The sequence below is a fragment of the Penicillium coprophilum genome (genome assembly GCF_028826855.1).
Source record: "Penicillium coprophilum strain IBT 35676 chromosome Unknown utg000002l_segment0_segment1, whole genome shotgun sequence".
In the NCBI taxonomy this organism is placed as follows: domain Eukaryota; kingdom Fungi; phylum Ascomycota; class Eurotiomycetes; order Eurotiales; family Aspergillaceae; genus Penicillium; species Penicillium coprophilum.
Window position 1 is genome coordinate 5,852,638 of NW_026622722.1, and position 24,024 is coordinate 5,876,661.

Here is a 24,024-nt window from a genome sequence, read left to right on the forward strand (position 1 = left end):
ACATCTTCAGTTTGTGGAGGTTTTAAATCCATATTTTTGTCCCAAGCGCAAAATAAATAGGAATCTTGATTGTCTCAATCTCGTTGGGGATCTCAAGAAGACTCGGATGGCCGGTAAACCCAGCAGTAAGCAGTGGCTTTCCATTCGAGGCAGTGTCCGCTCCGGCAGCTAGATTGGCAATATGCTTTCCACCCCAGCAGAAACCAGCTCCGATTTGTATATCGACATATATTCTCAACAGTACCTCTTCAGTCCAAATTGATCCATTTTATCGCACGGAACATGTTCGTGTGAAACACCTCCGAGGCCTGCGCCAGAGCCGGAGAAGGATACGACCAGAAATAGTGGGGATAGCCAGGGTAATCATCATACATGATGGGTACACCAGCTTCCTCCAAAGCTCCTTTCATCAGTCGAGCATCATCTCTCAATGTATCCGTCCCACATTCAACGATATAGACTTTCTTGAGATCTTTCAGGCGCGGGTGGAGGAGGACCGAGAAATACTTGTCGTCAGGCGATGGACCATAGGAATCCAGGAAACATTTCATGGCAGGTAATGTGTTGACAGTGTGCATAGCGTGTTCCTGATAAGAAGTAAAGCTTTCCTTCTTGTCGTCAGGTACTGCATCAGGGTGTACAGTGCAAGGAACCAAAGCCAAGATGCCTCTGACCTTATCCCCGAGCCCGGAATCGACAAGTTTCAATGCAACACCAAAAGCAAGGCTGGCGCCTGCTGAGCCTCCCATAAGTATAACGGATGAGATTGCGAAGTGATTGAGGGTCCATAAAGTTGCCTCAACACAGTCGTTGAGACTGTGTGGGAATTGAAATTCTGGTGCCAGTCTGTACCCAATACTGACGACTTTCATGCCGGTGCTCGTGCTGATATGTCGGCATGCAGCATCTTCGATGTCGACACTTCCCATAATCCACCCCCCACCGTGAATAAAAATGCCTACCGGTCCGTCGCCGGTTGCTGATGGCGGTGTGAAGACTCGGACCCAGGCGTTCTCAAGTTTGATATCTTCGGCTGTGACTGAATCATCTAGTGGTGGAATTTTGTATCTGGATATAATTTTTTGCGAATTGATCTCGGAATCTTTGTACAAGTCCTCAACCGTGGAGCCTGTCATTAGAAGTGGTCCGATTTCTTGGATGAACTTCTTAGGGTTAGCATGACTTATCATATTTTATGGGAGTTGGATGCAGTTTACCTCGTCCCATGCCGGTGCAAATACCGATACCATGTTGATCTCTTTTTCCTTCTTTTTATGATGCAACTGACAATGATACGTAGGATTTTGCAACAGGTTATTTGACCTACGTTTTTAAAGAAAACAGCAAACAATTAATTATATACAGCGGTTCTAATATAGTAGCTAAAGGTTATGTGATCATGTTTATTCTCTTCTGTCAAAGGTTCGGTCATTTTGAATCATTAAATGATAATCATAGAGTGATTATGACTCATTGAGACCGTACTTCCAAGCATGTTTCAATATTCGGTCAAGACTCAGCTCAGTCGTCCATGCTCATAATGACTCATTCCAGCGATACCCTTCCACGAAGGTCGTATACGCTCATTCAATGCCCCAGTGCCTATCTTTAGGCTCGTTCTAGAATTCCTTTTACAACCCTCTGTACGGTAGAGCGCAAATCATCAACCTATCCCGGCAACAGATCGATGCGGGGAACCCACAAAGCAAAGGCTTATATCGAGTACAAGTTTATTCATCAACATATTTTCAAGCTGGTTTACTATTATCTCTGCCGACTCACGCACACTATCAGTGTGTTCCTGGCACTGTCTTCCACATGGAAACCTAAAGTCTGTGAATTTTCTCATGCCCTCGTCATGACCAAAAAGGATCATCGTTAGGGTGTTAATAGTAATATGTTAGTATTGAGATATTCTGTTTAGCTTTTGTTTTTTAAACATATTTCCTAGAGGTCTAATTTGTGCAAAAGACTTTCCTAAGTACATACTGGAACAAACTATAACACTTTAATACAAAAGACAATTCACAGCTTGACAGAATCTAAATTTCTATATACAACAATGTGCTTCATAACCTCATTCATAGCTTGGTTCCCATATTCACATGAACGGCCTTGGTCTGGCTATATGCCTCCAGACCAGCCTCTCCCAACTCACGCCCAATGCCACTCTGCTTTACGCCACCGAAAGGTATGCGAGGATCACAATCTTGACTGCTATTGATCCAGACCATACCGGACTCAATCTCAGCGGCCACACGGTGAGCACGCTCCAAATCACGCGTAAAAACAGACGCGCCAAGGCCGTAAGTGGTATCATTGGCTCGACGAATAGCTTCTTCCTCATCATCGAAGGGGAAGATCACCACGACGGGGCCAAACACTTCTTCGCGGGCAATGCGCATCGAATCCGTCGCATTGACAATAACCGTAGGTTGGATAAAGTATCCATTCTTATTCTTCTCCTCAGTCGGAGTGTAGGCAGCACCACCAGTGAGTATAGTAGCTCCCTCGCTCTTAGCAATTTCAAAGTAGGAGAGGATACGGTCATATTGTGCTCGTGTCACCTGCGGTCCGTGGAAGACCGAGTCATCCCACTGGTCGCCGATCTTCACACTCTCAACTGCCGTCTTGTAACTAGCGGTGAATTCTTCCAAGATCTCACGGTGGACGAAGATCCGCGAGGTGGCGGTGCAGATCTCGCCTTTGTTGGACATGATACCGCTGTGCGACCACTTGACGGCCTGCTCCATATCTGCATCTGGGAAAACCAGCAAGGGGGACTTGCCACCTGTTTCAAGTGTGATGTTCTTGAGTGTGCCGGCGGCCATCTTCATAATCTCTCGGGCGGTCAGTGTGGATCCTGTAAATGCGACCTTATCGATCAATGGGTGCGAAGCGAGCGCGGCGCCGGCCTCGCGTCCGTAGCCATTGACGATATTTACCACACCTGGAGGGAAGCCGGCCTTCTTAATTAATGTACCCAGGATGAGGGCGCTGAGAGGAGTCTGCTCGGCTGGCTTTAGGACAACTGTGTTTCCGCATGCTAGTGCAGGGCCAAGCTTCCAGCTGGCCATGGAAAGGGGGTAGTTCCATGGAATGATCTGGCCAACTACACCGATGGGCTGGCGGATTGTGTAGGCAAACTTTTGAGGAGTTGTGTTGATGGTCTGGCCGTAAGTCTTATCAGCCCACCCACTGTAATAGCGGATTGTCGAGATTGCCTCGGTTAAATCTTCATCAAGGGCGACGTGGTAGGGTTTTCCTGACTTCAATTGAGCAAGTCATCTTTCTTTTTGTGATTTTGAGACCATACCATTATCCCAAGCCTCAATAGATGCAAACAGCTGTCTATTCTCCTCCATGAGATCAGCCAGTCGTGCCATCAGTTGGCCCCGCTCTGTGGCGGGCAGTAATTTCCATGAGGGGTGAACCAAGGCCGCTTTCGCAGCTTTGACGGCACGGTCAACATCTTCAGCGCTCGCTGCTTGGACAGTGGCAATGGGCTTGTCGGTACTAGACAATAATTAGCGGGGGAGGGTACATAGCAGTTCCGATAATGACATACGCGGGATCAAGAGATGTAATGGTTTGGCCTCCTGTGGCGGGTACGATATCGTTGTTAATGAAAAGACCAGTGGGCTGCTTGTAACTGTGCCCGTTGGGGGTAACTATATCAATGAAGAGGTCCATTTTGTTTCAACTGTGAGAAATTCCAACTCCTAAAGCGCGCGTGGGGTATAATATATGACATTCCTGAATTGCGGTTAAGCCCCTTCAGGCAAGTCCTTCCGATATACAATCCGACATACTCTCCGGGAATGTTGGTGACTTAAGTGGATAAAATATATTACTCTCAATTTATACTAATCTTCATATCCTTGATTTATTCACGACTAATCAATCTACGTAAGCAGATGTTCGATTATCTGATTGTTCAGTATGACCGGGAGACTCCATGTCGTGTCGGATAAAGCTGGCCTTTTTTGTTAGCCACGTGCTCAGCCCTAACGTGTCACTTGTAGTACTTCATTTTTTCCCTTAAGGTCTGTGTAGTTTATGATGCTGCAAGAATTGAATATGGAGGCAAGATTGACATGAAATAGATGAAAAGAAAATAGACTAACGAAGAAGTCCAACAAGGCTGAAATGCGACGAAGTGTATGCAGGATGTCTCTTCGGTCCAGGTCCTCTTTAGAGAACAAGATGAGTCCCAGCGGAGTACCAGCTCCGATCACTGGATCTTGGTCTATCAAGTAGACATTCTGAAAGAACACAAAATTAGAAGGGAAAAAGCGAGAGAAATCTTCATTCTGAAGATGACGATGCATCCTCAGTAGGAAACCCATCCCGAAAAGGCAAGCCACTCCTCTACAGTTCGGAATGAATAGAACTATAAAATATAGAAACGGTAAGAGATTCCATAATCAATTCAACTATATCTAGATGAAGACCACTTCATCCAGTCCACCATACTCATCATCTTTCTCAACCAAGCAAGCAAATCCCCTCTCCCTTCAGCATATACCTCTATACAACTTCCAAAATGGCTTCCCTCCACGGAATCATGGTGGCCTTGATCACCCCCTTCACTGACGACAAGACCGCAATCGACCAAGACCGTCTCCAAGCACACATCGAGCACCTCATCACAGCAGGCGTGCACGGTCTAGTTCCAGGCGGTAGCACAGGCGAATTCACCACAATGACAACCGCCGAGCGCAAGCAGCTGACAGAGCTTTGTGTGAAGTTTGCCGCTGGTCGGGTTCCCGTCGTGGCCGGCACCGGCAGCCTTTCATCCACGGAGGCGATTGAGCTCTCCGTTCATGCCGCGCAAGCAGGCGCTGCCGCGATCATGGTCGTGCCCCCTTTCTACGATCCCCTCAACCTGGAACAACTCCACGAGCTACTCTTAGAGATCCACACAGCCTCAAACCTGCCTATTGTCTTCTATAATATCCCTGCTGCCTCGGGGCTGACGTTGTCCCCCTCTGAGATTGCGGGTCTGTCCAAGGTCGGCGTCAAGTATCTAAAGGATACCTCTGGTAATGCGACGGCGCTGACGGAGCTGATCTTTGGTCTCTCTGATCAGATTATTTCATTCAATGGATGGGATACTTTGACTTTCTATGGTCTTGCTGCTGGTGCGCCGGGTGGAATCTGGGGCGCGGCGAATATTATTCCTGAGTTGGCAGTTGATCTTTATGAGGCGGTTTCAGTGAAGGGAGATTTGAAGCTTGGGCGTGAAATTTGGGCTAAGGCTTGGCCGATTTGCAATTTCCTTGAGTCGCATAGCTATTCGGCTGCTGTCAAGACCGGTGTTGAGTTGATTGGGCAGCCTACCGGTGGTTTGCGCAAGCCTTTTGCTCTTCTCAGCCCGGAGTTGACGGCAGAACTTAAGAAATTGCTGCAGAATGCTGGGGTTAAGACTATTTAGCTTTTTATGTTGTATATTCGATTATTTGGTGCTTTATACCGGAATGAGAACACATCACTTCAGAATCATCTTCTTGATTGTGTCATAAAAGTGCATAAGTCGTAGAATATAATAAAAAGAAGAATGACCAGCTAGGTCAACAAAACAGGGGCCATGTCTGCCCTTGCTTCAAAATCTCAAACCATGAAGGCATTGACTCACCCCGGTTTGCAGTCATATGCTCGTCCTGCTTGCGCCACACTTCCGTAATAATATTTCTAGCTGTACCAAAAGCGGCAAATCCACAGACTGAGCTCGCACTATCCAACATGCTCATGATCGCCTCTCGCCTTGCGATTGACATTGCCTCGCACCCTGCCATAAACAATGGCCACGCCGTTCCGGGTCCAGTGGGATCATCTTGGGACAATGCCGCAGTGCATGCCTGAAGGGCTGCAATCACACTATCGACATGACCCTGCAGAGCAGCCGGGTGGGTCTGTCGGATTCGCCTGTAAAAGAAAATCACAAGGGCCGCATTCAATGCCGCCACCATATGACCGTGCGGTTCTGAATCGGCGTGGAGCTCCAGGACCCCGGCTCTTGTCCGACCTAGGCTGAAAGAGCAGATCATGTTTTCCAATCGGGTGCTTCGTCGTTGTAGTGCTTCCCATGTTTCAAGATTCACCATCTGTCCCGCCTCACGGGCAATACGGAATGTCTCCAGAACGTTGGCTAGTCTCGTTGTTTGTGAGACGAGGCTGAGCCAAGTTTCTGGGATACCATAAATTTGCTTGTATAATGTTTCAGGATAACTTCGTGAGTCTTGGAGATGGATGTCATAAAGTCCCGAAGTCTGGTCCTTAGGTTCATCGATATTCAGATCACTATCTGAGTTTTGGGTTTCGAGACGTAGGAAATCGTCCAGTCGAGGATTTGGCTCGTTGTTCCCCACTTCTTCTAGACTAGGTGTGCACCTTGATCGAAATCGAGAACCAAGTGCTTCAAAAGACGAGGAAGAGATATTATAGTCATGTAGAACAAACGTACTTTCACCGACTATTCTAAGCCAAGTGTAGACATGATGCAAAAGTCGTGCCTTTTTCGAAATTCGGGTCTTTGAAAGCCCCCGAAGACGTAGTAGCCGCTCTGCATCAATCATAAAATATCGAGCGTGTTGTTGTTGGCCGGACATAATCTGTGAAAGTCAGAGTCATCCGATTAATCTCGCATATCAAACTCACCGTGTACTGTATGAGAATGCATACAGCCATCAGCTGATCTTTATACTTTGCTTTCTTCAAGCCTTGAGTTTCGGAACGGAGGGATGCTTGCATATGGTCCCTGGCTTGCAGATATGCGTGGTTGGCAACCTTCCACCAATACTCAGGCGGATTTTGGAATGTTGTCGAAGGGTTCAAAACCAGATGGACAGCAGAGCAGGCGAGCAAGCCATACAAATTTGCCATCTTGGCCTGACTGACCCTTTCTGTCCCAAGAAAGGTCGAATCACTGTATGTGATCACCGCTGCCGGTACGTTCAAGATCTTCCAGGGCGACTTCTGTCGACAGGGAATGGCCATTATGTGTGGGATGACAACATCCTGGAAGTGTCGAAGCAGAGCTGGAGCTTCTTTTAGAGCATCTATATCAGCAGAAATAAGCTCCGCTGGGGGTGGTTGTTGTGTTGTGAAAGATTGCAGTAGATCATCGCTGTGGTTTGAGTCAACGGGTAGCAACCCCATCTCTTGGCTCATATCAAATAATAAATCATTCGGCATACTCAAGGCACCGTTTGTTGCAAGTTCCGTCTGGTCTGGACCAAAGCTCAATAGATCGGACCAGTGGAGAAAATCATCAATATGAGATAGGGAATCGAATATTGGAGAGACACTAGGCTCTTGCAGTTTCTCAGGCGCTACAGTGTCAGATGCCTCAACTGCAGGATTATCAGACTTGGTGGGCTCAATGTCGCGCACCAATTTTTGCTCCGGAATTTGTGGTGCTGAAGAGAAATCAAGAACCGCAAAGGGTCCAATGACAATGTCACTATTGAGCGACCGTTCAGGGTCTCGCAGCCTGGAGTCGACCTCTGCCAGTGACGCATCAATAGACCCCAATACAAGATCAGACCCCAGCGCAGTACTCATAGAGAGTCTGGATTTTTCTAGAGCATGGGTCAGCATCAACAAGCCCTATTATCTCATACTGTCGGGCCATGTACCTGAATAAAGATAACGGCGAGTCCCACGAGGTACATGAGTGCTCTCAGGCTCCTCACTATCAGTGCGCATCCACAGAACCTGATCTGAATATCCCTCACATTTCACGCCTAGCGCACGGCATGTACGGCAAACGGGCCGTTTCTGGTCACATTTGACATGCCGGCGTCTGCAGGTGCTGCACCCTCCCAGCACATGGGATCGGCGAGGTCTTGATCGCTTGGATGTCACCATTTTCAAAGTTATATATAGAGTTAATCTAAGAAGGATACTTAGTGCTAACTAGTTTCCATATTAGAAAGTAGAATGCAGAGAGTCGAGGATATGGCCAACCCCGCCAAAATCGGAATTGCCTTCCTAATTTGGATCTCTTATCGGCTCTTCGGAATCACCTGCTCTTCCAAGCCCTGGTTTCTAGTCCTTTCGACGTTCCATTTCACATCTATAATTTCATTGCAGATTCACTGGAATCACTTTTCTGTCTGCCGTAGCTACTAATTGGAATCGAAGTAGAATTCGGCCCCGGTTAGGTTGAAGATCAAGCTACTAGCAACCCATTTAGCCCACCAATGCTACTCTATAGTGAAAGATCTCGTGGACTTCATTGGAACCATTGAGGTCATTATTTATTAAAACCAAGATTGACATAACACTTCGGATATTTGAATCAAAGTGTCCTAGCTGCATAAGCAGCTCTGATCCTCTTTTGGTAGAACCGTTTTTTACCAAGCTTGGACCCAGCGAATTCAGTTAGCCCAGCGCACAACATCTCCGACGCTCTTGTTTGATTGGCGCTGACGCAACGGTTGTAGAGCTCGTAAGTAGAATATTATTAAAGCTCGGTGCGACCAAGCATCCTTAACCCGTGACAGCGACACCGTTCATAGAATCTCAATCTGGCAAGCGACTCCTACGAATCGTGCACCGCGATAGGAAACCAACCCCAGAATCCCCATCTGTAGCAAAGAGAAGTTCGATGTGTGCATCTCAATCAGGCAATGGAAAATGAACTCGGAAGGGGAAGAGTCGCCGGGGATCCTTCATATTTGAACTGCGCTGTCGTCGCATTGCTCTATCCCTTTTTCTTATACAAATGCTATAACCGCATCCCAAAGTGCACGGTACAAAATGGCTCACCGCGGAGAGACCCTTCACAAAGATGTATGCTGCATCGCTGATCTGAAGGAAATGGGGAGCAGCCGGCTGGCTCCGATGGTTAGAGGTAAGTACATATCACCAACTCACAACATCGATTCATGTTCCCAGCACTGACCACAATAGATTACTACAATGGAGGAGCTATGGATTTAATCACGTATGAGATAACAAAGCGCAACAGACCAGGCCACATCTCCCCTAACATTCGTCTAGTCTCAACGAGAACGAAACAGCCTTCGACCGCTACAAGATCCGCCCCCGGATCTTGAAGAATGTCGATAAAATCGACACAAGCACCGAGTTTCTTGACAGCAAGGTATACAACCCTTCCACTTAGCCCGCAGAGAAGCGAACATACCAGTGCCAATTCTAATACAATGCATAGGTCTCACTCCCATTCGGCTTCAGCCCTGCCGCGTCAATGAAACTCGCCCACCCAGACGGCGAGCTCGCGACCTCGCGCGCAGCCGCAAATTACGGCCTCTGCATGGGCCTATCCTCGTACTCAAATTATCCGCTCGAGGACGTCGCCGCACAGGGGACCGGCAATCCATATGTGATGCAGATGTGTGTACTGCGGGATCGAGCGATTACGCTTCAGTTGCTGGAGCGGGCAGAGAGTACGTCGTATTCAAGATACTTATCTTTCATCGTTTTGATGCCTCGATTGAGCTAACATCTTTTTCAGAGGCGGGATACAAGGCGCTGTTCCTATCTGTCGATGTACCCGTGTTAGGCAAGCGCATCAACGAATACCGGAATGAGTACACCATCCCGGATGACATGTCGTGGCCAAATATCCTCAGTCATGGAGGGGATCACTCGGACCGCACTGAGTACGGTATGTCTTATGGCGAAGCTGATCTGTGAAGTTGGTGTAGGCATGCTGATGTTTTACAGATCCCAGTTTGGATTGGGAGAACACGATTCCGTGGTTGAGACAGCATACATCTCTGAAGATCTGGCTCAAGGGTGGTATGTTTATGTTTTTGTCGAGTGCAACATGCGAAGCAACTCACACTTTCTGGTAGTAACCTCCCCGGAGGATATAGAGCTAGCCATCAAATATGGCATTGACGGTGTCGTTATTTCGAACCACGGTGGGCGGCAACTAGACGGCATGCCGTCCACAGTGGATGCCCTACGGGTCTGTGCGCCAGTAGCCAAGGATCGAATTCCGATTGCGGTGGATGGAGGTATCCGACGAGGATCGGATATCTTCAAGGCTTTGGCGTTGGGGGCTAGCTTCTGTTTTATGGGAAGGATCCCATTCTGGGGGCTGGCTGTAAGTTTTCTTATTTCGGTTTATGTGTTTGTCATTCTGTTCACAACTGACCAATACAGTATAACGGACAAGAAGGTGTCGAATTGGCGATTCGGATCCTCCGCCAAGAGCTGCGGATCACCATGGCATTAGCTGGGTAAGTGATTGCTTTCTTCTGGAATGCATAAAAAATCAGAAAATTTCTGATCAAAACCAGGTGCCGGACGATCAGCGAAATTCAAAAATGCTATCTTTCCGTTTTACGGCCGGATGGGATCCTCTCGAAGCTCTGAGTGTTTACCATACTTTCGTGGCTTCTATCATTTAGAGACATGACCTACAGCCCTACAACTTTCCCAAGAAGATTTGTGCAAATGAGGTCATCCATCTCATACATAAGATGTCAGCTGCCACAATACGATTACCCGTGCAATACAAGCCGTTTGCCAAGACCTTGGCAACCCTGGCCTCACAGGGCTGAAGTGCTGATTGTTTGATTTCCATGGTTCCATGGCTGCCCTGGAGAACAAGCTCTAAGAGGCTGTGCAAATCCATGGATATGTGAGTGCCTGCTACACATAGCCACAGTTCTAGAAGTAAATATGGAATGAAAAGGCATGAGGAACCATGGAACACCTACGTATACTGCAAAGCCTCACTGTGGTCCCAGGCAGCATCATTCTGATTAGTCCAGCTATACTTAGCAACGCGTAACTCTATGGGATCAGAATGGGCGTGTAATCTCCTTCGGGCGCTAGTTGTTTCATTACTTATTTTGTTCATTTTCAGTCGATCCTCCACATTGTTGAAAAAAAAAAAAAACTACATATAGTGGCTCTGTCCTCTTTTATCTTTTCTCCCTACATTTTCCTTTGTTCCCTTATAATCCTCAGTACACCTTACTCTACTCCGACCTTATACAACCCTATACACATAGACCAACTGCAATGTTCAACTTCAACTTCTTCAAATCCGCCCCGGCTAACGAGCCCGCCACTGACGGCTGGAATGCCAACACCGTCACCATGCAGCCCACTAGCCCCGCTGCCCCTTCAAGCAGCCAAAGCAACCAAAATGTCATCTCCGAGCAGCCGGTATGCTATAACCCATAGCAAAATGAACTCATATTTCTAGACCAAAAATTAACATCTATCGCATGTAGGCCAGCCAAGAACAAATGCAGCTGCGCGGTGGTGGCGGCGGTGGTGTCTGCTGCGGAGTGTACGTTCCTTTCTTCCCCGAATCCAAGCCGACCAGAAACATATTCAGTCATGCGCGCGAACAAAAATTCGGAAACTAACTTATCCTAGTTGCGCCGGTATTGCTTGCTTCGAGTGCTGTGAGATTTGCTGCTAGACGATTAGACGATATCGGGATGTGGCCGCCGATGCGCTCATGCGAAGACACTGCCGATAAACTCGGCCTAGTTCGACTTGACTCCCGGAACCTCGTTAGGCCAGATTCAATGTCTACCGCATGGCATCGGCGGTCTTGGATGTGATTTGATGTTGATGTGATTCTACGGACTTCCTTTTTTTTGCTGTACTGGTTTTTTCTACGCTATACCCCAGAATAATGCCAGTGATGGAGTTCAATTTTCAAATTATTGCGTTTTATTTGACTCGCTTTGATATACGTAGATGATCATTCCAGTCGTGGCTCGTGAATTAGTCATTATATCCATGGAAGGACAGGTCAGTTGTCAGTCTTGTGTGTTGGCTAGCCAAAGGGCCGACGGGAGATCGCTGATCGCAATGCGGCATCTACATCCCATACTCGGAAGCCTGGCGCGCGGCCGAGAATTCTGAGATTTGCGAGGAGTACTAGGCTCATGTCAGTGATATTGACAAAGTTACAAGGTGTAAACATATCAACGGTTACTCACAGTCAAAGAAACACTCAACGTCCAGAGTATACGACGATGAGGTCGAGGATTCCGATCCCGTCCTATCGGCAGTAGTCCCATCCGGCGAAGCATACAGACTGGAAACAGTCGATTTGTCCGGGGAGAATCCATACAAATCCCCGACCAAAGCCTCAGGAACGCCGAGCCTCACCGCCGACCCATCAAGCACAAGACCCCGATGCTCCAGATACCCCTGCACATCATGACAATCAAACCACTCACCATCAAGATCAAGCGAGCGAATCCTCTCGCTCTCGCTCATCCGCACCTGCGTCTCATCTACCAATCCCTCGTAAGTGACAGCAACAGGCTCCCGCTCCCCACTCCAATCCTCATCCCAGTCCTGAATCCCGCCTCGCTGCAAAATCCGCACCATCCGTCGCAGAATCTTCCCCGGTCTCCGGCTGTTCTCTGGATACACGGGGTGCCCATTCGCGTCGGTGCGCGGGAAGTGCTTCCCCGCTCCGCCGAGCGTGTAAAAGGGCATCTTGACGAATTCAAGCCCGCTCCCGATCTCGGATTGCAGCGTGCGTCGGAAATTGCGCCTTATACCTGGCATGTCGTGGATGCAAGGAACCAATCCAAAGACACGGCTTAGGAGAACGGGCTCAGTGCGTGGGTCAGTTAGCCAGCGATAGGTGTGCTCGAGGCTGAATCTTTGGAGGCGACGAGCGAGGTTGGATTCTTGATGGCTGTATGTGTAGATGGTTGCCGTTGGGAGGAGGCGGTTTATTAGTGGGGATGGCGAGCGGGCTCGGTTGTGTCGCGTGTATAGAGAGGAGACGGTAGAGTTCTTCTTCTGGGAATGCATATGTGACACTTCGTAGCCGAATGTGTCCCTGTCCCGAGATAGACTGCCGGTATGCTCGAGTTGGAGATCGTCATTTAAGGAGGTGAACCGGGTCTGATTTATTTCTGCTAGGATGAGTTCTCGTGTGTGGGCCAGATAATCCACGCTTGGCTGAAGAGTTGCATCGCCGTTGAGATTATCGATTGCGTCGCGGTGGGCTCCGTCTAGAAGATTTGATACATTCTGTAGTGTCTGCTCTAGTACATTGACGCGAGATCGGAGATTCTGGATGGTATTCTCTTTTTTAAGACGGTAAGTGCGTTGCGCCCGTCGGATCTGCAGACGCCGTTCCTGTGGAGGGAGTCAGCAATGTTTAGATCGCAAGTGAGCCGATACTCACCTCAATAGCAGTGGCATCTTTGGCAATATCCAATCTCGGCCGGCCTCTTTTCCGCACGGGAAGATCCGGAGCCGCCGAGTTTCTGTCGGTCACTTGGTCGGGGATCTTCGGTGCTTGGGCTATAGGTTCCTTTCGGGATCTCAGACGACGATCTGATTCGGCTTTGATCTTGGGGCTTAGTTCCCTGGCGAACGTGTTTGTTGATGTTTCTGCTTCTTGTGACAGTTCCAGGTATGATCTTGAGGATAGCATGTCTAGCATGGGGGAATTCCTAGGTCCCTGCATCTGCAGATTTGAGCTGAAATGGCATTTAATTTGGCCGGATTATTAGCAATACCCGAGTTGGTGTGTCGAGGTTGAGGTTGACGTTGACGTTGATGACCTCGGGATAAGTAGTTGATCACTCATCAAATAATAATGTTGCCCAGAGAACCTCGGCCTAATCAAACACTAATGCGAGGACAGGGGTTCTCCACTACGCTGCAGATATTTGAATCTGCAAGAACCTCAGGGAAGTTATGAAGGTATGAAGTTATGCAGTGATGAAGTTATAAAAAATTATGAAGGTATAGTGCATGCAAGTCACACAAGCCCGTTATGCTCTGACAGCTGAACACACAATGTGCCTCTCATTGGACCTCGGGATTCCAAGGTTATGCCAGTTTAGTCATCCACTCTCTCTACATGTGAGGTCCAGGGCTGGAGTACTCAACTTGCCTATGTACACTTGGAGCGCATTCAATAGTTCAGAATTACATTCGCTGTGGTTGAATTATTGAATTTTAAAAGTATAAGTCCATGGTGAGGTTATACCAGGTCAAGAAATTTTATTAAAGAAAAGACCAAAAGACCACTCAATAGTCTAAAGCCCATACAGTTCATAGTGTTGAATAAGTGTACTATACTCTAGATGTCTTGAGCATCCTACCCTTCCTGGACCTCTTAGGTACCCTGTTTGACTCGAGTACGAATTATATGATTGAAAAAGAAATTGAAGATAAATATAAAAATTGAAATGGCATATATGGTTGGAGAAGACGGTGATATATCAATGGTCAGGCAGTATCCAATGAGAGACTTATACCCAGGTGGCACACTTAGTTGCTCGTGTCCTCCGCACACAGACCTGCGTGGCTTCTCTCTCCAGTAAGCTGTGTGTCCCGCTAGGACCTCACGCGTCGGGTGATACATTGTGAGTGGCAGCTGAAACTGGAGATCATCCCTTGATGGGAATATGGGGCCTTCATGAACAAGGTGAACTCCAGCGCAACTTCGGATTTAAAAACACACACCAAGTAACAGCTCCGAGATCTAGATCGGACGAGAAATTGCATGGAGTGCGAAATCCGAACTGCCGATCAAATATGACATCAAGTATGGCTGTGATTGGTTATTAGTCCTTGGTTTGATGTCGATCATGCCCAATCCTTCCTGTGGAGTATTTCTCCACTAATATGCTTCGGGCCGGGGGGTGCATTTTTATAAAGTTAAGTTGGTTCCTACATTTACTCTGAAAAATCTCCAAACTCTTCAACAGAAATGGCGCTTTCGTTCGTCTTAGGTTTCGCGGCCGCAGCCCTCGTGCTGCAGATCATTCGTATAGCATTCAACTCATGGCAACACTCACGCAATGCGAAGCGTCTAGGTTGTGGCAGGGTGCCAATGTACCCGAGCAAAGATCCTTTTGGAATCGATAACCTTAAACAGTCCCTGGTGGCAGACAAGGCCAAACTGGTACCCGAGTTGGCCGTGAAGCGCGTCGATGTCATCAGTGGCCAGGAAAACCGTTATGTGACTACGTTCCTCATCCGCAACCTCGGTCAAGTCCATATCACCACGATCGATCCGAAGAACATACAGGCTATCTTGGCTACACAGTTCAAAGACTTCGAGCTAGGTCCGGTCCGTCAGATTACCATGCATCCGCTGCTGGGCACCGGTATTGTGAGTTGTTATCCCTTGTTTGCCTTCTGTCGCCAATCAGGGTATTGACTATTCATAGTTCACCGCTGATGGAGAGGAATGGAGCCGTTCCCGTAACCTGCTTCGACCTCAGTTCACCCGTGAGCAGATCAGTCAATTGGAACTGGAAGAAAAACATGTACAAAATGCCATGCAGGCTTTGCCCGTCGCAGCCAATGGATGGACCGCAACAACCGACATCCAGTCCATCTTTTTCCGCTTGACCATCGACTCCGCGACAGAATTCCTATTCGGTGAAAGTGTCGAGAGCCAGCTCGGCGCTCTAAAGGGCCTAGATAGACCCGAAGACAACTTCGCAACTTACTTTGACAAGTCTCAATGGGTCTGCGCGCAGCGAGTCCGCTTCGAAAAACTTCCCTTCCTAGTTGAAAACAAGGAGACCAGATTCTCCGACAAACAAGTGCACTCCTTCGTCGACAAAGTCGTCTCAAAGGCCCTAGCAGCCCCTCAATCTGAAAAGGATGCCTCTTCCAATGAAAAACCATCCTACGTCTTCCTCGAAGCCCTCCTCGAAGTAACCCGCGACCCAATCGAGCTCCGCTCCCAACTCCTCAACATTCTCCTGGCCGGCCGCGACACGACAGCATCCCTCCTAAGCTGGACAATCCTTATGCTTGCCCGCCACCCAGACGTCTTCACCAAGCTCCGCGAAACAGTCATCTCAAACTTCGGCACCTACTCTAGCCCCCAGAACATCACCTTCAGTGCCATGAAATCCTGCCAGTACCTGCAGCACGTGATGAACGAAGTGCTACGTCTGTACCCAGTGGTCCCTTTCAATCGCCGCACCGCAATCCATAACACGACCATCCCACGCGGCGGTGGTCCAGACGGTCAAGACCCGGTCTATGTCCGCAAAGGCCAGGCAGTGATCTACTCGACGCATGTTATGCATCGCCGAAAGGACCTGTGGGGTCCTGATGCAGACCAGTTTAAGCCTGAGCGCTGGATGGAACGAAAGGCTGGCTGGGAGTATATTCCATTCAATGGTGGACCGCGGATCTGTATTGGGCAACAGTTTGCACTTACTGAGGTCGGATATGTTATTGTGAGACTTCTGCAGCGCTTTGATAAGATTGAGGATGGTTATCCGAACCAGAAGATTCGATATGGTCTTACTTTAACTAGTGCGCCTGCTGACCTGGTCACTGTGCGTTTGCACCAGGCTGAGGATGCTTGAAGTTGTTGGGTTACCTTTTGATCCTGTATGATTTTCCTCTTCGATGCTTGCATTATTTTTTTTTGCGGTTATTTTGGCGGTACTGAGATCTGCTTCAGTGCGTTGATATGTATTGGTTTCTTCGTAGCAGAGTTACTCTTTGGGGTATGTGCTTTTCACGATGATAATGAAATTTTTAACTACCTAGTCATGAATACACTTTCATGTTCGATTCAAGTCACAATCAACTTACTGATATGCGATGAATAAATTATCTTGGAGACCACTCAGAAGACTAATGAGGAGGTTAGAGAAAAGACATTCCAAGGCCGCACAAGTGGCCAGCCATTTTTGATTCTACCGATGAAAAAGATGTGCCAAAGTTAATAAAGTCTTGCGTGTCCAGTACTAGTATGAAGTATACCAAGAAGCAAAAAAATAAAAATAAAAAAAAGAGAGAGAGCGCACAAATCCACCCCCAAGGGTACATGGTACCAGTGGCCTTTCTAGTGGGTATGGTGAGCCCGCTCCCTTCCCGTCTGCTGAGGGACAAGTCCCATCATAGACGTGAAGTCGTGCGTCTCCCAGCCACTGAGCTACCGGGATGGATTTGTGCGTTGGGACTTTCCTTGACACCTCCTATATAGCACCTCTTTCCTGATTAGGACACATCTACTCAGAGTTCAATTCCTCCACGGGAGTGTTTTTATCTTAGTGACAATGCATTATAGCAAGTTCATTGGGATTTATAAAGCCCTCCTGAGGACCTACTTGATATATCTTGGGGAGGGATTCATTAGTTCCACATAGATGTTAGCCTGGTGTTTACACCTATTTAATACATAGATTCCATCAATCAGATGCAAGATATTGTTCTAGCCCTCCCAGGAAAGACAGACTAATGTTACATTTCTCCTTCGTGTTTGAAGTCTACATTTAGTCGGGGCAGGTTAGACTCAATTACCAAAAAAGTATGCAGAAGCGACAGTTTCTAAGTAACTACAAGGCTGAAAAGGAATACACGGTATTTGCAACACATTCAAGTAGAATTTTGTATAGTATAATCGAACTGAATCGAGAAGAAAGTAATGTATAAGAAGCAGTATAGACAACATCAACCCTGAAAGAAAACGCTCACACCAAACCACCCTGTGAATAAAATCTCCCCTTTTGCCTTGGTCGATACGGGATGAATCCCTTAGTTGGGGCTGATGCACTGGAAGTAGTAGGGGTTCCACTCGCGGCAGATGGTGCCAGTCTCGCAAACAGTGGGGCCAGTCCAGTTGATACCACCGCACTGGTAGTATTGCTTAGCAACGGATCCAGTGGAGGGGCAGCCAGTAGGTACCTGAGCGTTGGTGGTAGCGGTGACGAGGGTAGTCGGGGCGGCAGTGGTGGTGGTGGGAACCTTCACGATGGTAGTGGTGGAGATGGGAGCAACGGCGGCGACGGTAGTAGTCTGAGCGGCAGCCGTGGTGGTCGAGCTGGAAGTGGAGCTGGGGACCTGGACGTTGGGGTTGGCGGTGGTGGTGACCTTGACGTCGGCGGTGGTGGTGGTCTGGGCAGTGGTCTTGGTGGAGGTCTGAGCAGTGGTGGTCTTAGCGGCGGTCTTGGTGGAGGAAGTAGAAGACGAGGTTGGGGGGAGGCAGTTCCGTCAACGAAGTACTTCTCGAGGATGGGCAGGTAGGTGGCGTAAGCTGGGCCATCAGCAGGCTCCAAGCTGTACATGTAAGATCCCCACCAGGGACCGGCAGCCCACCACTCAGCACCCATCCAGACGTCGCTGTTGTCGGACATGTAGGAAAGCATGCCGTCGACGGCGGACTCGCAGACACTGTTGACACCGCCGGCGAACTCGCCGATGAAGCCCTTCTTGTGGTTCTTCTGCAACCAGGCGGTGGCGGACTCGAGACGTTCCTTGCCGATGGTGGCGCTGACGCAGGACTCGGAGGTGCCAGAGCTGTCGCCGTCAAGGTACTGGTGCATCTCGTAGACGATCTTGTCCTCGGAGTCAGTGAGGGCCTTCAGGTTGTCGTTGTTGGCGGTCCAGGAGTGGGCACCGCTCCAGGAATTGCCTTCGACGAAGATGTACTGGCTGGTGGCACCAGCGGCACGGATAGCATCGATGGCGGCCTGGTTCAGGTCCAGGACAAGGGTCTGGTCGAGATCGTGGTACTCGTTGTCTGGGGAGAACGGTGTTAGTGGATGGTTCGATGATGTGAGGTTAACTATAGGACGGCTGCTCACTGGTGTCGAAGACGACCTTCTCGTTGGAGGCGAATTCCTTAGCAACGGTCTTCCAGAAGGCCTTGAAATCGGAGGTCGAGGTGATGATGTTGCCACCGCTAAAGATGGAGTGTTAAAATCATACCGATAACGGCGGGAAGGTCTAGTTTCGATGCACTTACTATCTTCCGTAGTTGTGAGGATCAAGAACGGCATAGGCACCGCTGTCGGTGATGAACTTGACAGTCTATTGAACGGAGAACTATTAGACCTTGGAGCAGAATCAGTAACACAGACATATCACGTACAGACTTGAGGGCGGCCATGTAAGTCGCATCCGGAGAGCCAGTCATGCTGGAGGGCACCAGGCGCTCCATCAAGAACGGGACACGGAAGATGTTCATTCCGGCATCTCTCAGAATCTTGATCTGGGAGGTCTTGGGCCAGGTGTAATCCTTGTCCAGTGTACCGGGAGTGTTACCGGGACCGAACTCGGCACCGGACTCGCTGACACCGAACCAAGTGAATCCATTGGCACGCTTCTTGACCTCAGCGGTCTGCTTGGTGGGAATAACCTCCCGTCCTCGGGGGTAGGCGCAGGCCACGGTAGCGGCGCTGGCAGCCAGAACAATGTTGGTGAACTTCATAGTGAAATGGAAAAGAGAGTGAGTGTCGAGTTTGACGGTAAAGAATGTGATAGAAGGAAAAGAAGGGAAATCAAGAAACCAGTCTTGAAGTCTGAACGAAAGTGAATGAATGAATGTGATGTACGAAGCAAGAGACAACCCTGCGGAGGTCGTCTGTTATATAGCCATGCTGTGGCTTGGAGGCGTCAAATGGCGCTTGGTGTGGACTAACAGGCAATCCTAAACAGAGTGGGTTCAACATTCGAGACCTTTCCTACAGCCACTCGGAAGATCATTCGGCTTAATTATGACCGGGATACCGGGAAACGCTAGCCTTGACAGCTGCAGCAGATGTCTCTTCTAGACGGTGGATCTCTCCACCGAGGTGACCGGATAACTAGCCAAATTGCTCAAAAGCCACTAGATCAAGAGTGAGCATGGCCTAGAAGTGTAGGTTGGGTACAACACAAAATCGAATGTTATCCAACCCAATCTATCGGAGATTGCCAGTTAACGCCTGGCTCCATGATCTGACGATATGTGGAGATGAGATCATTAAACGCAAAGTTCAGCTTCCTGGGTTAGTCTAGACGAGGTCTCTCAGAGAGACAAGGTAATTAAAAGGAAATTGTTCTGATACACTTTGCGGGATCGACTAACCCGTCTTGGGTGTAGTGGCCGATGCGCCAAAGAAAAAGGAAAATGAGAGATGCTCAAGATGAAACACGATGTGGCCTTTAGGTTGATAACCGTTAGATCCCCGGCATAATTTGCCAAAATGAACTCGGAAGCTCCTTTGCTAAGGCAGCCTCAGAACCTAGTTATCCGTTTCATTTCGATCGGATCTAAGTTATGATCCGAACAGGTTTTTCTTTGAGTGGTTCCTCTATATATTTTCAGGGGTGAATGACATAAAAATTAGAGACTCTTATGCCAACGCGATGGGCCATATACTTGAATCGAGGCCTCAATGTGTGATACATCAAATCATTAAAGTTCTAACCTGTTGTACTATACCATTCTGGCGATGTGATCAAAGCCCAGTTAACCGGCACGGCACGGGCAGAATACAAGGGCGGTGTCCTGAGAAGACATCCCTCTGGGTTTGTGCATCTACAACATACCTACTCTGTATATAAAATCAGATTCGTCGATGACCTGTTTCGTACTCCGATTCAACCTTTTATCAACAGGAATTGATACTGTAAACCCGTTACACCGTATCTCGGTCAATTCGGCCCGGTAAGGCGGGAAAAAAAAGACAAAAAATTAAGTCAGTATATGTCTGTAAGATAATCATGTCTCGGAAGGGCACATACCTTTTCTTGATCACTTTGAGCGGTCCATTTAAGGACAATATACAAATCCTCGGAGATCCATTTAACCATCGTTTTTTTTATTATACGCGAAACGAGAAGGTACAGAATTGAAGCTATCGAGAGCACCCGCCGTTTTTGGATTCGAATTGCGTTTTCGCGTCACACGGGCTTCGAACACCCGTCGGTAGGTGCACGTGACTTCCCAAAAGCGTAATATTAAAAAAATATGGTAAGGAAAGGTCCACCCTATAACCCTAATAGAAGGCATGGAAGGAAAAAAAAAATAGGTAGCTTCTCTTTGATTGAGCGTGTCATCCTTAGTGCAGGGGCCATGCTAATCTTCTCTGTATATTTTCATTTGACCATATGCCCCGAAGGGCGAAAGAACATCCTTAAAGTTTTATATAACTGCTCTTTTGTGCAGAAAACTACCGCCTACTCGTTTCATCAACGGATTGCTCGGGCTGTGATTGGAGAGCCACAGGCGGTCAGCGGGAGCGAGCCTGTCACGTGAAGCTAGGGGTTTGAGTCTGTGGTTCTCAAGGAATATGCGTCCATGAATCAATTAGAGGGTCTAAGCGTATGAAAGCCTATAAGAAGCTACTCTGTGATGTTGAATTCAAATGAATGATCGCCTTGTCCCTCCGGCACAGCCTTTGCATCACTGTCATACAGCGTTCTTTCAAAGTATCGCACCCGTCCATCCGGTCGTGCCAGGAGAATAGTTTGCTTCTGTGTCCCATATGACCCGCAGGTATAACTTTGATCGGGGGGTCCAGTTGTTGGCGCGTTGGTCTCATCCTCTACCTGAGCTGCAGCGGTTCTCTCGGCAGCTCGATCACGATCATTGGCGGCACCGATGAGAGGAACAAAGATGCTCTTGCGCAGATGATGAATGTACGTCTCAATTGTGGCATTCTCCTCTGACAGTCGTGGCAGGGTATCAGATTCGAGAACTTTCAGCAGACGATCAATCAATGCATCCTCGTCCTCGTCTCCCTGTTGCACATGCTCGGCAATAGCAGCCTCCATCAGCCGCTCTCCATCGATAATCTTTGGCCAAGTTCTGTCATCAAAGCTTGTGTTGCTAAGTCCACGCGTCTGGTTCTTCTCCGTTGCCACCCAGGTGATCTGATCCATGTCTACGGAACGGTTGGAGACAATGGCCAAGGGCTCATTGATATGTCCACACACCAAACTGAAACCCCCAACCTGCTTTGCTTCTGGACTCGCCACAATGCCTTGTACAAACTCCCTGGTATCCTCTGACTTGTCGGTGGATCCAACCAACCAGCTGTTGACAATGACGCCTCGGCTGTAGACTCCGATGGCTGCGCTGGTCGAGTCCTCACGGTAGTTGGTAAGAACTGCCACCTTTCCATGTTTGGTGACCCCCATCCAAGTGCCATGTGTAGATCGGGCTAGGTCTCGTGAGCCGAGGACATGTGAGGCTGGCTCTGGCCACCAGTCTGGCGATGACGTGGGGCGATGGAGGAATTCCTAGATATGATAAGCTTGGGATCCCAGTCAGAATGGGAATGCTCACATCTCTGTTATTGATTATGATCAATGAGTATTCCGGGTGGGCAGTTGATATCAATGCGATACACATGGTTTGAGTTCCGAGGTCCCGGGATAGTTGAAGCGGGGAAATAATAATGCAAAATTCACAGGGTTAACAATGATTTGTATAGGATGGAATAGAAGAACTCATGAAGGAAAAGGAAATCTTGGAAGAGAAAGAGGAACGGGCCATAGAAGGGAACTAGTTAAGGCATCTCGGGTGATTGGGCCACTCCGTTAGCGACATGTACCTTGTCGGGCTTGTACCTCTCATACCACATTCGCAGCTGAAGTCTTCAATAAATCAAAAATCAAGATAAAGTATCCAGGAGATATCCAAGATATCAAGGTGCACATTGTTTACAAATGACTGAATCATTAACAATGCACTTAAGCAAAGTGTCTCGCGTGACGTCAAGACACATTGATTGAGAAAATGTAGGTCACGTCCACGGGTCTCTGTTGGTTATGGTGAAGTGATTTATGTCTACTCTGGACTATTTTACAGGTCCTACTGTTCTATTTCTGTTTTCAATCATCATCTACCCCTGAACTATCTTTGTTGCCTTGTTCTCTCCTTTTGGTTTTGTCCCACTTAGGTGTTCGTCTCAGATCAGCGGGGCTGACTGAAGACTAAAAATCCCCAGTGATTTCTTTTCTCACTTCAATTCACTCAGGCCTCTCATCATGTTTGGTATCTTTGCGGACTTGTTGTCGTAAGTTCAAATCATACGCCTCGGAAATGGCCCCGCAGGCTAACGCAGATCTATCTAGCTCGGTCATCACGATCTTCTTCCCCGTCTTTGCTTCCTACAAGGCTCTCCGTTCCTCTGACCCCTCACAACTCGCACCATGGCTGATGTACTGGGTGGTGCTATCAGTCATTTTGCTGGCTGAATCCTGGACAGTATTTATCATCGGATGGTATAGTTCGACTCGTTCCGCTCAAAACGATCGCAAGCTAATCGTGACTTGATAATTATCCAGGTTCCCATTCTACAGCTGGATCCGCCTCGGTTTCATGTGTTATCTAGTCCTTCCCCAAACGCAAGGGGCTCGCTTACTGTACCAAGACTATGTGGACCCGTTCTTGACACACCATGAGCGGGAGATCGAAGAAATGATCGGCCACACTCATGAGCGAGCTAAGGCACTGGGTCTTCAATACTTCTACCAGGCCATCGATTTGATCCGGCAGAAAGTTTTGGGTCTACCCCCGCAGCGCCCCACGACACCCCCTCAACCAGGTGCCGCTTCCTACGCGCAGTCACTGCTATCGCGGTTCAACCTCCCCATTGCAGGAGCAGGAGCAGGAGCAGCCGGGGCATCCGCCAACGCAAATGATTGGTATTCTGTTCTCAGTGCCGCTGTTGGCTCGGTTACATCTGGAAAGTCTCGGGAAGCCCGGGAAGAGGAGCTTTCAGCCAGTGGCAATCTCCTTCAGCGCCAGATGCAGTCGATGTCTGGAGCGGAGAAGGCTCACTTTATTTCCTCGCAGCGAGAGCTGCTAGATCACCTCCGGTCAACCCTGGCCCAAGAGGAACAGAGTAACCCTCGGGGTGGGCTTGAGGCTGATGACCTTGCCTACGGCGTGCCGTTACGTAAGAACCGCAGTGAAAACTCCTTCGAGGTAGTTGATGATGAGGATCTAGGACGTCGAGCGGAACGAAAGACTAGTGGTGGATGGGCATCTGGTTGGTTTGGCAACGAGCAAGATTCTTCGGGTTCATCTGGTACTGACTTCGCGGCACGGGCTGTCGATGAGATCGCCCGGTCGCGCGCAACTGGGTATGACCGATCTTGAGTCCTGCGGATAGATTTCGATTTCAACAGGGGGGGGTTAGAGTAGAACAAGAAAAGGCCAAAATAGAACTTCAACTTGCTCTTGCTAGGAATGGGAGGACAAAGGGAGATAGTGCTAAATAACATCCAAGCCAAAGTTGAATTGAATGCCGGGTTAAATATAAGTGAGAACAGCCAAGTATGTCAAGT

At 48.5% G+C, this 24,024-nt stretch overlaps 11 protein-coding genes across 11 annotated transcripts; 5 read left to right on the forward strand and 6 right to left on the reverse strand.

Moving 5' to 3' along the window:
* Window positions 1–248: 248 nt before the first annotated feature.
* On the reverse strand, window positions 249–1,250 carry N7500_004283 (alpha/beta hydrolase; the record flags this gene model as incomplete). The annotated part of the gene is made up of 2 exons (XM_056675429.1): window positions 249–1,163; window positions 1,218–1,250. The coding sequence occupies 2 exons, from the start codon at window positions 1,248–1,250 to the stop codon at window positions 249–251; spliced, it is 948 nt and encodes a 315-aa protein (XP_056535954.1).
* Window positions 1,251–2,081: 831 nt separating this feature from the next.
* On the reverse strand, window positions 2,082–3,693 carry N7500_004284 (aldehyde dehydrogenase ALDH; the record flags this gene model as incomplete). Its single annotated transcript, XM_056675430.1, has 3 exons — window positions 2,082–3,265; window positions 3,317–3,516; window positions 3,569–3,693. 3 exons carry the CDS (start codon window positions 3,691–3,693, stop codon window positions 2,082–2,084), a joined length of 1,509 nt encoding a protein of 502 aa, XP_056535955.1.
* An 853-nt stretch (window positions 3,694–4,546) lies between these two features.
* Window positions 4,547–5,437, forward strand: N7500_004285 (dihydrodipicolinate synthase family protein; the record flags this gene model as incomplete). The annotated part of the gene is made up of 1 exon (XM_056675431.1): window positions 4,547–5,437. The coding sequence occupies one exon, from the start codon at window positions 4,547–4,549 to the stop codon at window positions 5,435–5,437; it is 891 nt and encodes a 296-aa protein (XP_056535956.1).
* A 136-nt stretch (window positions 5,438–5,573) lies between these two features.
* N7500_004286 (Zn(II)2Cys6 transcription factor) lies at window positions 5,574–7,872 on the reverse strand (the record flags this gene model as incomplete). The annotated part of the gene is made up of 3 exons (XM_056675432.1): window positions 5,574–6,614; window positions 6,661–7,583; window positions 7,641–7,872. The coding sequence occupies 3 exons, from the start codon at window positions 7,870–7,872 to the stop codon at window positions 5,574–5,576; spliced, it is 2,196 nt and encodes a 731-aa protein (XP_056535957.1).
* Window positions 7,873–8,766: 894 nt separating this feature from the next.
* N7500_004287 (alpha-hydroxy acid oxidase) lies at window positions 8,767–10,353 on the forward strand (the record flags this gene model as incomplete). Its single annotated transcript, XM_056675433.1, has 9 exons — window positions 8,767–8,860; window positions 8,920–8,953; window positions 9,010–9,112; window positions 9,182–9,416; window positions 9,485–9,637; window positions 9,697–9,771; window positions 9,828–10,081; window positions 10,141–10,217; window positions 10,278–10,353. The coding sequence occupies 9 exons, from the start codon at window positions 8,767–8,769 to the stop codon at window positions 10,351–10,353; spliced, it is 1,101 nt and encodes a 366-aa protein (XP_056535958.1).
* A 654-nt stretch (window positions 10,354–11,007) lies between these two features.
* N7500_004288 (uncharacterized protein) lies at window positions 11,008–11,416 on the forward strand (the record flags this gene model as incomplete). The annotated part of the gene is made up of 3 exons (XM_056675434.1): window positions 11,008–11,154; window positions 11,223–11,281; window positions 11,371–11,416. The coding sequence occupies 3 exons, from the start codon at window positions 11,008–11,010 to the stop codon at window positions 11,414–11,416; spliced, it is 252 nt and encodes an 83-aa protein (XP_056535959.1).
* Window positions 11,417–11,779: 363 nt separating this feature from the next.
* On the reverse strand, window positions 11,780–13,441 carry N7500_004289 (bZIP transcription factor; the record flags this gene model as incomplete). The annotated part of the gene is made up of 3 exons (XM_056675435.1): window positions 11,780–11,883; window positions 11,946–13,107; window positions 13,157–13,441. 3 exons carry the CDS (start codon window positions 13,439–13,441, stop codon window positions 11,780–11,782), a joined length of 1,551 nt encoding a protein of 516 aa, XP_056535960.1.
* A 1,254-nt stretch (window positions 13,442–14,695) lies between these two features.
* Window positions 14,696–16,319, forward strand: N7500_004290 (cytochrome P450; the record flags this gene model as incomplete). Its single annotated transcript, XM_056675436.1, has 2 exons — window positions 14,696–15,100; window positions 15,159–16,319. The coding sequence occupies 2 exons, from the start codon at window positions 14,696–14,698 to the stop codon at window positions 16,317–16,319; spliced, it is 1,566 nt and encodes a 521-aa protein (XP_056535961.1).
* Window positions 16,320–17,496: 1,177 nt separating this feature from the next.
* egl3 (putative extracellular endoglucanase/cellulase) lies at window positions 17,497–19,171 on the reverse strand (the record flags this gene model as incomplete). The annotated part of the gene is made up of 5 exons (XM_056675437.1): window positions 17,497–17,907; window positions 17,958–18,481; window positions 18,546–18,643; window positions 18,707–18,771; window positions 18,833–19,171. The coding sequence occupies 5 exons, from the start codon at window positions 19,169–19,171 to the stop codon at window positions 17,497–17,499; spliced, it is 1,437 nt and encodes a 478-aa protein (XP_056535962.1).
* A 1,898-nt stretch (window positions 19,172–21,069) lies between these two features.
* Window positions 21,070–22,081, reverse strand: N7500_004292 (NRDE family protein; the record flags this gene model as incomplete). Its single annotated transcript, XM_056675438.1, has 2 exons — window positions 21,070–21,969; window positions 22,016–22,081. 2 exons carry the CDS (start codon window positions 22,079–22,081, stop codon window positions 21,070–21,072), a joined length of 966 nt encoding a protein of 321 aa, XP_056535963.1.
* A 638-nt stretch (window positions 22,082–22,719) lies between these two features.
* Window positions 22,720–23,836, forward strand: N7500_004293 (HVA22/TB2/DP1 family protein; the record flags this gene model as incomplete). The annotated part of the gene is made up of 3 exons (XM_056675439.1): window positions 22,720–22,748; window positions 22,807–22,956; window positions 23,020–23,836. 3 exons carry the CDS (start codon window positions 22,720–22,722, stop codon window positions 23,834–23,836), a joined length of 996 nt encoding a protein of 331 aa, XP_056535964.1.
* Window positions 23,837–24,024: the final 188 nt, after the last annotated feature.